Genomic DNA, 13,052 nt, shown 5'->3' on the forward strand with positions numbered 1-13,052 from the left:
TTGTTTGGCTTCTTACCAACCTGGCTCCCTCTGTTTGGCTTTTTCCTATATCCAAAGCAATAAACTCCTCCAATTCTTGAGCCTCTTATTTCTTCTTCTCAGCTTATAAAAGAATATTTAAATTCTCTGTCACTTGAGAGTGCCTATTACCTTTCCTGTGCATGGAACATAAAATAGATAGGTAATAGATAGACAGATGATAGATAGGTAGAGAGATAGATACATAGATAGATAGATAGATAGATAGATAGATAGATATAGATAGATGATAGATAGATGATAGATGATAGATAGATAGATAGATAGATAGATGATAGATAGTTAGATAGATAGATAGATAGATAGATAGATAGATAGATAGATAGATAAAGGCCACTATAGTGTGGCTTCTGCCTGCTAATCTGTGACACACTGAAAGTACTGCAGTCTCCCCTGTTCTTACTCATGGCATTCAGTATTTTCCTTTGTAGCACTTAACCCACAATCTTTTTATCTTTTTCTAAGTATCTCACACATGTGTCAGGTAATGCAATCATAATCTGAGATTATAAAAAATTACACACCTGAGTAGTTGCTTATTTTCTGTGTCTGTTCTTCTGATTTGCATTCCAAAAAATCAGGGACTGTGATCATTTTTTTTTTCCACCATCATTCCACCAGTACACTTGAGTACCCAACACACAGAAGGTGCAAAATAAATAATGTGATAAATCAATATTGAGACAGATGAAAAAGACTGTGCCATCACTTTACAATGGTACCGAGTCCCTGGATGTTGTTTTCTCCATATCCAGGGCAGTCCGTGACTCCCCATCACCTGGCAGATTCAGTCAATGGGTCCTCCCTTGCCCCTGACTCAGTAACATGCAGAATGCCGTTCAGTGGGTGGGAAGTGGGGGATGAAAGTGAAGGTGAGGCAGAAAGGGGCCTCATTGGTTCTTCATTGCTTCAAAGACATTCCTTGTTGAAAAGTTCCAAAAATTTTTAGTTATTTTTATGATGTCCTTTTCCTTTTCTATATATATACAGGGGTGTATCATAAAATTATATGAATTATGCATGTTCAAGTTATTTAACATAAAATCAAGTTTTGAAAGCTTAATTCTGGATATTCAATGGCACTTACCCCTTTCTAATAAGTACCAATTTCAATTCAGACATTCATTTAAAAATTTATTAATTCTCATTATTTTCACATTTTCATTATATGTTCTTCAAAATAAAATGATGGCTTGACTACAATCTACGAAAATCAACTGATATGTTAACTCAGACAAAAAATAAACTGCTCAAATAAAAACAGCATCATCCAAGATGAGTAGGAGTCCATAAAAAAAAAGGATTAATCTGAAATGGAGAATACAATAGTTGAAATAAAGCATACACTGGAAGGAATAAACAGTAGGTTGGGTGACACAGAGGATCAAATCAGCGATTTGGGTGTCAAGGTAGAAGATGGGTAGGAGCCACATGAACCACTCAGGTCTAACTCATCGTAATTAACATAAATTCATACTTATCACAGAGTGAAGCCTAGTGAGAGGGATTACACCTGTCTCTCTATAGCCCTCCATCCCTATGAAACCTTTTATGTAGAAACAAGTAATGCAGAGCTAAAGGTAACATTTGTAAAACACAATTCTAATTTAATACTGACCAAGTTTTCTAGTCAATAGGTTATAAATGAAGTGGTTTATAATTTATGCCTAGAACTGAATTTAAAATAAAAAATATATGAAAACTTCCTTAAATAATGAAATCCCATGTGAAGTCCCCATACACCATCTAAGACTTTTATTCTTTCCCTATTTTTTTCTTCCAATCATTATATTTTTTAAGTCAACAGAAACCTTTACCGTGCTATCACGTCTGGTTTTTTCCATGTTATTGTCTAAATACATTTTACAGTTATAATCACAGTACTCAATATTTTGTTAACTATCTTTAAGTTAATATGTGCTTATCATTTCTATATTATTAAATGTTTAATATTGCTGTTCATGGCTGCCTAATATCTCCTAGTTTCCTTAAACATAGCCTTAGTATTGAACATTTAGGGTATTTTTCATTTCTGTTATTGAATACATTTTTGCACATGAATTTGTTAGGTCTTTTAAATGGTTTCCTTAGTATAGATTTCCAGGAGAGAAAATAAGAATCAAAGCCTGTGAACCTTTTTATGGCTCTTTCTGAGCTTAGTTAATTATTTTACAAAAAGGATGGGTCAATTTACATTGCTCTAGGAGTCTTGATTGAATCATTTGACAAAGACTTCACCACAATTTACTTCTAGCTTTCATTTTTTTTCTTATAACAGATATCAATTAGTATCTCATTATTAATTATCAGTGGAGTTGAACATGATTCTATATGTTAATTCTTCAGGATTACATGAATTGTCTATTCATCCAATCACATTCTTATCCCAGTCTTCTATTTCCTTCTATTTTTTAAGAGGTCTTTTTTTAATTGGCTGCTTGAGCCATGAACATAAATCTCTCAACCTGACCTAAATGCAAAAGGCAAATAAAGCAAAATCAGCACAAACTTGCCGTGTCACCTTAGAGAGCGGGGCTGTCACCAGAAGCACATTAACAGAAGAATAATCCTTTCAAGGAAAATACCATCTGCTCAACCTAGTCAGTCCTTAGACTTCAAGGAGGAAAAAATATATTACTGTGGATTTGAGGGCCACGCTTCATTAGGAAGTTATAAATTTTACTTTTAAATCTCCAAGCAACTTTTCAGCAAACACAGTGATCGGTCATTAATGATGAAACCGGTTAAATGTAATTAAGCATCCGACTGAGGAGAAGGAAACCCTATGCAGCTCATTAATCATGATCAACCAGATTTACACAGTGTTCATTGCTCATAGAAGATAAAGGGTCTGGTCATCTGTATGCTGCATTTTCCAAAGTACTGGGTGGGGGACAAGCCCCATATTACTTGACATCACAGAGGAGGGCGACCCCACGGAGCACCCAGTGTTCAGGAGTCTGGGCCGTCCTGAGGTCCACAGCAGCGATGTAATTCAAGTCCGTTCGGACCGGCTTCTTGTAGATGGGACAGGAGTAAAACCGAGGATCTCTTAGAGCTATAAAAAAATTCATAAAAGAAAAAAACTGGTGAATTTCTAATTTAAGGAACCCAAACAGTGCAGAGCCAAATGGGTGCATTATGAAGGTGGTTCCAGAAGAGATGGGTTTGGTAAAATGAGGGAAATTCTCCCTGGAGTCAGTCAATCCCTAGATGGGAAGAAGACGCAACTGTAGGTGGCCAGTGGATATGACAAGATGCCCAGGCAGACCCAGGTTTTCCCCGCTGGCCTCTTGTCCCCTGTCTGTGACAGTAACTCCTGCCCATGTGCCATGACCATAAGCCTCCCACTGCTTCCTCCCTCTCCTTTCTGTCAATTCCATTTAGGATCACATGAATTGTCTATTCACCCAATCACATTCTTATCCCAGTCTTCTATTTCCTTCTATTTGTTAAAAGGTCTTTTTTTAATTGGCTGCTCGAGCCGTGAACACAATTCCATTGCCCTTCACCCTTTCTCCTTTACTTCCCTACCACCCCCACTCCCAGTGTTTCCTCAGAGCTTGCGTTTGGCAAGAGGCACCTTTTAATCAGACAGCCAGAACCAATCCTCACTACTATTTCATTATTATCATTATTATTATTATTATTATTATTATTCCAAAATCCTGTCTTCAACCCTCTGTGCCACAGTCCAAACCACATTGGAAATCACAGGACAGAGGGTGCTTCCCACTCCTGCCAGGTGGTGTGAGTTCTCCATGTGTGTGGAGAAATAAAAGGGGCCGTGGAGCAGAGAGTTATGGCTGAGTCCAGCTTCCTGCGATTCAATCTACACTTCTGAAGAGGAGAGAGTATCCAAAGCCACACATACCATGAAAGATATGTGGTTGGCCACCCTTCAAAAATCCTTTTTAATGCATTTATCCCTAACCAAAGGCTCACTTCCTCTCCACCCTTGGAAACCCCATAATCAGGGACAGATTCAGGTCTTGTGGGGCCATAAACATACAAATTGGGGGAAAGGGCTCTTTAAGAAAAAGAGTACAAATTTACAAGTTCATATGTAGGCTTTGGAAGGAGACTCTTGCATTGAGTAGCCTTGGAGTTTAAGCTTCATTAGCTGCTTGTTAAGTCCACTCTGCCCAGGATACTTTATCTGTACATCTTATAACATCGATCTCAGGAAGCAGTGTATTATTTCCCCTTCTCTTCCAGATTATAAATTTCTTCAGGACAGAAGTTGTGTCTGCACCCATCCTTGTACTCCTCTGGAAGGCTAATATTATAAATGACCCTCATATAACTACTGAGATGAAAGCACATTTAACTAAGAGGATAACTTTGCTTTGGTGAATTCGTGTTACAAATATGAGTACTGATACATGAAGACAGTAACTTTCTAAATGCAATGTTAATATATCAAAGTGACTGAATTTATGTCGCCAAACTAACTTCCTCAATAATTTAGCTTTTCTTAACAAAGCACTGTCAGAAATTATCTCATTTGTTGACCCAAGAAAACCTTCAACCTGTTGTGCCATGTGTTTTTATACCTCCACTTAATTAATGTTATTGGAAGAAGTTAAATAATTGAATATGATAGTATTATAGATGTTTCAATACAAGATAAATATTCTAAAGTAGTAATTCTTAACCAGGTGTGATTTTACTCCCGGGGGGTGACTTGCCAATATCTGGACACATTTTCCGTTATCCCAACTGGGGAGGTGCTTGAGGCATCTAGTGGGTAAAGGTCAGGGATTCTGCTAAAATCCTATAATGCATAGGACAGCCCCTCACAACAAAGAGTTATCTATACCAAAAATGTAGTAATACCACGGTTGATAAACCCCGCTCTAAACAGATATTTTACAGTACTTTAAAACTATGTGTTTGTTTAATCACGTGAAATTAATCATTAGAAACAATCTAAATTAATGTAACATCTAACATTTAAGTCTAGGCATTATTTTTTTAATTACCATGGGAATATCATTAGTAATAATAATTAAGCAAATATATTAATATATGTGAATGTCAGTAAATTCATGAAGTGCAATCAATACTAATTCTACTAACTGATATATTTAAACCCTTTAATCCTAGGATCTCTAAACAGAACAAAAATATAACTGCTCATTCTTCTGGATGAAAATTTGACTAACAATTATTTTCTAAATCTAGAAGTAAGCCACTGGAGTCTTAGATTTAAACCAAATGATCATTATAATAATTATACCTTGGCAAGAATTTGACTACTTAGATTTTAATCCCCAGAAATAGAACTGGAAAAATAGTATCCTTTTCAATAAGCAGATAAAAATTCTCTGAAATTTTATTTATTTGTAATCACTGCAGAGCTAAAGGTGGCCATGCCAAGTCACAGCGTGCCGCAAACTTCGGCAGCGGGATTAGAAGCCACTGAAAATATGATTTCATAGTGAAAGTGCTGACAGATGCTAAACAACCACAGAAACAGATGATTCCAAACCATTACGCCTGGTTAGACAAATAACTTTGAAGGGGAAAATAAACATGCTATGTAGGTAGAACAGATCAGCTAAATATGTTTAAAGCCTTGGGGCTCCAGAAGGAAGAGCTGAGAGAAGTGGTTGGCGAAATGGGTGAGCCATCAGCTTTAGGGGCCTAAAGGCTTTAATAAAGCACCTGAGGGAATTTCATTTTCTAACTAGGTAATTTCCCTCTCTAGCCTCCATTTTTCATCCAAATGTTATCATGTCATATATTCCTTCCATATCCAAAATAACTGAGTACCATAGAGATCCCCATTAAATCATTCCTTTAATTTTTAAAATTTATTTTACTTTATTTTTTTCCATCACCATTTATCCTCTCTATGCCCTCTTCCACCTCCACCAATCCCTCTCCACTGCTGCTACCACCCCACTGTTGTCCATGTCCATGAATTCTCTCTTTTTTTTCTTTTTTGCTGAATCCCTCCATCCCCTCACAACCCACTCCCACATGCCCAAGTTGTCTGCTTATCTCTAGCCATGAGCCTGTCTCTATTTTGTTTGGTGGTTCACTTTGTTCATTAAATTCCACATGTGAGTGACATCATATGCTACATGTCTTTCTCTGACTGGCTTACGTCACTAATGTTCTCCAGGTCCATCCATGCTGTCGCAAAGGGTATTTAACCTCTGTTTTGCTAATAACCTTTAAGATACTAAATAGAGAGCTCTTACATATGATATTTCTTTTCATCTTTCAATAAGCATGTGAGAGAACATATCAATAATAACAATAGTAATAAAATTATTTATTATATGCTATGTGCTGGACATCATCTGTATTATTCTCTCAACAACCCTATGACATGGGTATGATTATTAAATTATTAAATCCATTTTACAGATTGAGAAAACTGGACCATACGGACGTGAGTTACTTGCCAAGGTTACCAAGCTGTAGGCGATATGGTAAGAATCAAGCCCCACCAGAATGGATCCAGAGCCTGTGGTCTTCATCTCGTCAATAGCTGGGACATACTATGTGTACGTATGTGCCTCTGTGTCTTTGCAGGAAGATGTGAACATGTACCGAAGATAACTAGATACCTGACTTCAAATCCTGGGTGATAAAGCCAGGGGAGCAACCCAAATGTCCAGGTGCCTGGCTCCCTGTCTTCTACCTGAAAATATGTGGCCCCACCAGTAGGCAGGGGAGGTGAGCCTGAAGCAAGAGGGGAGGGAGGCCATCGGGAGTAAGAGCTCATTTTTGCGAAGGGCGGAGGTTTTTACTGTGTCTGCCTCACTATGCACCTGAGAAAAATTAATTCACGACTTCAAAATGCAAGGGAGTTGCCCTCATTTTCAATGTAGCCTTGATTCTCAGGCGCCATCCCAGACACCGATGCTTAGTCTCAAGCAGGACACTAACCACAGGAATTCCCAAAGGTTTGCATTCATCCCACAAGAGACAGATGGGTCCCCATACTAGTTCTTGTAGGGGGGAATCACAGGCAAATTACATAATGTCTCTAAAGCTTAATGTCCTCATTTGCAAAATGGGCATGATATATCTTACAGAATCGTAAAGATTAGATAAGTTAATATATGTGAATACCTGGCATCATATAATGTCTGGAGTGCAGTAGATGCCCAAGGTGTGTTAGATTTCTAATCCTCCCACCCCCTCTCCACACACACACACACACACACACACACATTTCCCAGACTCATGTTCCCAGGATGTTGACAGAGTTCCAGATTTAAAAATTGAGCTCCTGGATCAGGAGTCAGGAGCTCGCCACCTCCTGGTCACCCGCGGGGCTATTCCCACGCCCAGCCCTACATCTGCAGTGTTGGAAGGGGGCGGAGTCTACAGGGCATTCTTACAAAAATGTTTTCCCAAGCAGGAAATATCCTCATTAGCTGCAGGGAACCTGAGATCTTTCTCAGCCTACTTCGTGACCAGAAGTACATATAAGTCTTGCTTTGTTCTGCCAAAATGTTCTAATCATGGTTTTCCCATCACAAAGCTACAGCACTGCAGTTCATGTATAAGTATCACGAGCTACATCAAGCATGTCAAACTCGTGGCCCGCAGACCGCATGCCTCGTTTATTTGGCCCATGTTAGCCTTTGAGTTTGACATGCTTGATCTACATAAAAGGAGACAGATCTCTCCTATATCTGCCTTTTTTCAAAGTCCTTTGAAAACAGAGGACCTGAGTTGTGTATTTTTACCCTCTTGGTGAATTTAGTATTATTTGGGCAACTTTCCCATGATGTTCCAACAAGAAACATGAATAAAATAAATATTTGGGGATATTTTACTCAATTTTTAAAGTTCAAATAAATCCCTAGGCATCTTTTTGAAAACAAATAAACCAGCCGGGTATGTAAAATTCAATGATGAATTATTTACACTGAAAACTGTTCTTCATCTTAACATGAAAACAATTCATTATAAGAATTTTAATTTCCAAACTCTGAACTTTTGTTGGAGTGCCCTTTGGCCATGAACAATGCTACACCTCTTTATCTCAATTAGAACCCTATCCAGTTATCAAAAATGAATGAAAATTAGATTGACAGCAACAGAAGGTTAGCTTTTTATCACTAAACAAACACCTCTCTGACAACAAAGTTATTTGGCAAAACAAGTTTCCACCAATTTCTATTGAAACCAAAAAAAATAAAAAAGGAATAGAGAACTAAAGTGCTTCTTTTCTTTCTCTTTTTTCCCCCCAGTACTTTGACATTAGTCACTTTTCCTTTGTTTATTTTACTTCCTCCCTTACCTGCTGCTAATGAGCCTCACTGCTGACTATGCCCAGCGGGGGGAACAGAGTTCCAGAAAAACCTGTTCTTAAATAAAGAATTGTTCGTATTATAAAATTATTACTTTATGACTACCATGCTGAGATGTTCAACATTTTATTGCAATGGATTTTTTACAGTTTAGTCACAAGAAATTTTAAAAAAAGTAACCCCTAGCTCCATGTGAGAAGACTCTTTCTTTCATTTTATAAGGAAAACATTTTTTACATGTTGACTAGCTGCAATAATAGGATAGAGCACATTTTCTAAAATATGATTTCTGGCTACAAGAATACGGTGGGGCTTGACTTACGAGTTTAATTCGTTCTGAGACTGAGCTTGTTAAGGAGCTCGTCAACTCAAATTACTCTATCAACTCAATGCAAAAAATCGGCCAAGAGACAGCTGGTATCTCAAAAAACTCATTAGTCAGGACACTCGTAAGTCAAGGCCCCACTGTATTTGATTATCATTCCTATAAAATAGTCCCTGCCCCAGGACCAAATACCACCCTGAGAACCAGTAAACACAAAGTCACACGCTAGCCTAATGCCAGGCAGACACTTGTGTCCTCCCAGACACGGCCAAGAAATTCTGAGCAACACCATGGGCCCAGAACTGTGCTGAGCACCCTCACAGTTCTTCTCTTGCTCCATAAGCTTCTCTTCCTTCACATACCTTTTCTCTGTTCCTCAACACAGCCTACTTGTTGCTACCTCACACCTTTCCCCTATATGTCATCAGAGGCACTTTCTGCCACTTGGATCCCAGTGCAATGTTCTCTCCTTGGCGAGGCCTTCCCCAACCCCCTGAATTATAGGAACAAGAACTATCTGCCATCAGTGTGTTCACTTACAACTGATTCTCATTATTCATGGGACTGTGTGTATAAAGTCTCCATGAATGCCTGGCCAGTGCTGCACAGTGGTTGAACGTGAACCAGGAAGTTGAGGTTCAATTCCCATGCCCGGGTTACAGGTTCGATCCCCAGTGGGGGGTATGCAGGAGGCAGTCAATCGATGTTTCTCTCTCCCTCTCCCTCCCTCTCTCTTAAGTCAATAAAAACATATTTAAAAATAATAATAAAATAAAGTTTCTGTGAACACTGAATCAGGGACCATGGAACCTGTACTCCTGGGGAAATATAGGGTTAAGCTGCTGAGAGACTCTGGTCACATTTTCATCAACCCACCAATATGTCATTTTGTTTTATGTGTGTTTCTACTGAAAGACAGCTCTCTATTATACATTGTTGACTCACTGACATTGACCTCCAGGCCAACAGCATTATAACTCATGCCTGCATGAAACATAATCTAGCACACATGTTTTCTCCACAAGTCACATGGCAGTCTTTCTGCACTAGGGCACCAGACAGCACTTCAGGACTACTCCTGGGCATCTTAAATAGCAAAAGCACACAAATGTGAAGATGTAGCACTAAAGAGACCACAAAGGACACTTGTTTACAACTGAGACACTGTCATCTTAGTCAACCTCAGCTGGGAGCATGCATGCTGGGAGCCTCAAATGCTTCATTGTTTTGTGCATGTCTGGGAATTACCATGAAAGCACCACAAGCACTGATTTCTGGGTTACAAATAAATTTAGCCAGTAGGTGAATTCATAAGTACAGAATCCATGAGTAACAGGGATTAACTCTATTTGCTTCTTTTTCAGCTACCATTCCCTGTTGAGCTCCATGACAATGGGGAGTCTGCCTGATCTTTTTTTCACTGTTGCATCTCCAGCATGAAAATAGTGCGAGGCAGATGGTCAATATCAAAGAAATATTTATGGGACGACTGAGTGAGCTCATGCTTTTTCTCTCTGCCAAGAAAAATCTCCCTCTATCTCCCTAGCACACTCATCCTTGTCCTCCAGAGAACATCTCAGAAGAATCTGCACCTACCTCCCAGGCATAGTCTTGATCTCCTTCTAGGCTTCCTGAGCATCCTGGGTGTATCTCTGTCATAACATGTATTAAATTCTATTTTATTTACTCATCAGTCTCCCCCACTAGACTGTGAGTCCTTGGGCAGAATCTGGTACATAGTTACCTTTGTGTCCCTTGCACCTAAGGCCAAGGATAGTATATATTAGGCATGCAGCCAATGATGTTTGCTTAAAAAAAAATAAATACTTATAGTTTATAAACTCTCTTTTCTTAATCCAGGTTTCCAAATGGGACATTCAGCTAATGGATGTGGATACTACAAGCTGTCTTTTTAAGAGATATTATATCTTATCCCTTGTCTAAAGAAAAATATCTTGTACTTCTGTCATACAATCAGTATTTCCTTGGGATCCACTATCATAGCTGCCTCTGGAGTTTATGGCTGATATCAATCATTTCACCGTGTGTGTGTGTGTTGTTGTTGTATTGTATACATTCAACACAATTTTTCTTTAAAAATAAGATAAATTTTAATAAAATAAAATGAACAGGAAAGTCTGACATGTGCTGATAGTTATTGCTGAGATGTTAGCTGGGTAAAATGCAACAACAAAAGCCTCTAGAAAACATCAAGCCAACAATGGAAGCAGTTTATCAATTAGAGTTTCAATGACTTTTTCAAGGTAGAATAGCGTGTGTGCTTCAAAGAAGTGGTATTACATTCATAGGCTGAAATATGAATCCAGCAATTTGCCACTAGCTACTGGATTAAGCTAAATGTCCCTGAATTCAATCTGGATTTCACAACCTGGCTTAAATCTCCAAGCTGGTGGTGGCTCCACCTCCAGGGAGCCCTGGGCAGTCCTGCCTAGAAAGCCTTCTTTCCACCACTTGCCCCACCTCCACACCTTCATCCTTCCAAGTCCCGGCCAGGCCCAACTGCCCTGCTTCACCCCCCTGTTATCTCACCCTCCTTTCCCACCACTTATTACCTATTCCAAACACTTGTTTCTTATCTCATCAGCTAACATTTTATGAGCATTCACATATATTTCATCTGCTTTATTAGATAGGCAAGAATTATCTAGAACTATTGCCTCCCCAATAGCACTCATGAAAGTACCTAGTGGTCTATAAATACTCATTAAACATGAGTGTGAATGCAAAGGTAGCTGATAAAAGAGTCAAATTATCATTATATGATAACTAAAATAACAAAATCCGGTGTTTATAATGTCATTCAATTCAATAATACCACCCATCCCTAAATGCACAAGGAAACTCACTGTTGTTTTCTGCATAAATCCTTATGACAGGCATCAACTCAAAGAGCACTTTCGGTTTGGACTCAATGAGCTTCATGTTCCTCTTGTCCCAGCCAGCGCCTTCAAGATACAAGCCATAGACATACACACCCTCTGTGGGAGGGGCAGCGATGTCATCCTTCATCCACTTGGTGACTTCGTTGCAAAGCACCATATTGTCCAGAGCCCAGCCTTTGTTGGCCCGAGTTATCTCCTGCCCAGAGCAAGAACAAAAGCAAAGGATGCAATGAGCAATTAGAGGCTTCTATACTAGTATACAGAGCATACTGACAATGTAGCCTCCCAATTACCCTGACTCAAAGTAAGTAGAATGGTATTTAAAGTTAAAAAGATTCTCTCAGAATCGATACCCATGTCCCAAGTTAACCACTTCTACATACTAGTGTGTGTGTGTGTGTGTGTGTGTGTGTGTGTGTGTGTAAAAGTTAGCACCCATAAGAGAGTCATTCTCTGTCTTGTTATATTACTTAAAAACTATAATGAAAAAAGAGAACTTTATAGAGGAAAATTATAAGAACACAACAGGTACACATCAGAGCTATTTATCACCTGCCGCATTGCAGTCAAAAATCCTTGGGGGTTAAAGAAGCCGGTCATCCAGAAGCAGTGAGGTCGGCCATTGAAAACCCAGGAGGTAAACTGGCAGTTTCTTTCTAAAAGTTCAGTAAACCAGAAACCCAATGTACTTGAAACCCACGACGCCTGAAATGAATGCATTAAAATAATTAATACAGGTTTAATTTTGCTGCCGAACTGGCTACGTTCACGGAAAAAATAATGAAATACCAATTTCACCTTTAGAATTTAAAATTCCCTAAGACATAAATTATCCTGAGGTTCTGAAATTTAAGTTCTCCAATGATTCTTCCCGCTTAAGATATTATGATAGAATCAGCTGATCATCACATGAATACCAGATCGACTGAGAGCTCAGATGCTGTTCACAATGTCTACTGTCAATAGACTCACCTTCCACTTACACACATATTCATCACCAATTCTGCCATAAAGTGCTAGAATAACTATTAAATTTAACAGGTTCCATCTACTTTCCTTAGGTTACATTTTCAACAGATACATTATAAAACAGGATCTCTATTTATTAAATGTGCTCATGGTCTAATCAACACTTTAAAATATATCTGTGGATAATAACTCACAGAAGCCTTATCCATTTATCACTTTTAATGAGGCACACAACAATTATCTTCTGGAGATTTCATCCCTTAAAATATATATTGATTTCCTTTGATAAAAGAGCAGAAATGGAAACACAGGCCCATTTGCCACCAACAAATTAATTGCATGTATTGCTTAAAAAGACATTCAGGTCCTCATTTTATTTTTCCAAATAGAAAATCATTTCTTAAAACCACCTCTGTCATTTAGCACGTTTACCAATAGGTACTCAATAAGAACACTTGTTATCTTGAGAGAGATATATTCACATATCTACAAACAAAGGAAGGAAAAATGCTTCTCTTTGGTGTGACTTTGGAT

General features: G+C 38.5%; 1 protein-coding gene across 1 annotated transcript in view; it reads right to left on the reverse strand.

Annotated features, from left to right (window-relative positions):
- Nucleotides 1-1,196: 1,196 nt before the first annotated feature.
- The window catches only part of DNAH5 (dynein axonemal heavy chain 5), a 183,356-nt gene continuing 171,500 nt past the window's right edge, over nt 1,197-13,052 (reverse strand). Inside the window, exons 77-79 of the mRNA XM_070411907.1 lie at nt 12,102-12,254; nt 11,514-11,745; nt 1,197-3,097 (exon numbers count right to left, since the gene is read on the reverse strand). Of these exons, the coding sequence (XP_070268008.1) occupies nt 2,946-3,097; nt 11,514-11,745; nt 12,102-12,254 (537 nt within the window). The 3' untranslated portion in view covers nt 1,197-2,945. The remainder of the gene's footprint in view (nt 3,098-11,513; nt 11,746-12,101; nt 12,255-13,052) is intronic.

The sequence above is a fragment of the Myotis yumanensis genome, unplaced genomic scaffold, assembly GCF_028538775.1.
Source record: "Myotis yumanensis isolate MYYU_CA2020_CCGP unplaced genomic scaffold, mMyoYum1.0.hap1 SCAF_4, whole genome shotgun sequence".
Lineage (NCBI taxonomy): Eukaryota > Metazoa > Chordata > Mammalia > Chiroptera > Vespertilionidae > Myotis > Myotis yumanensis.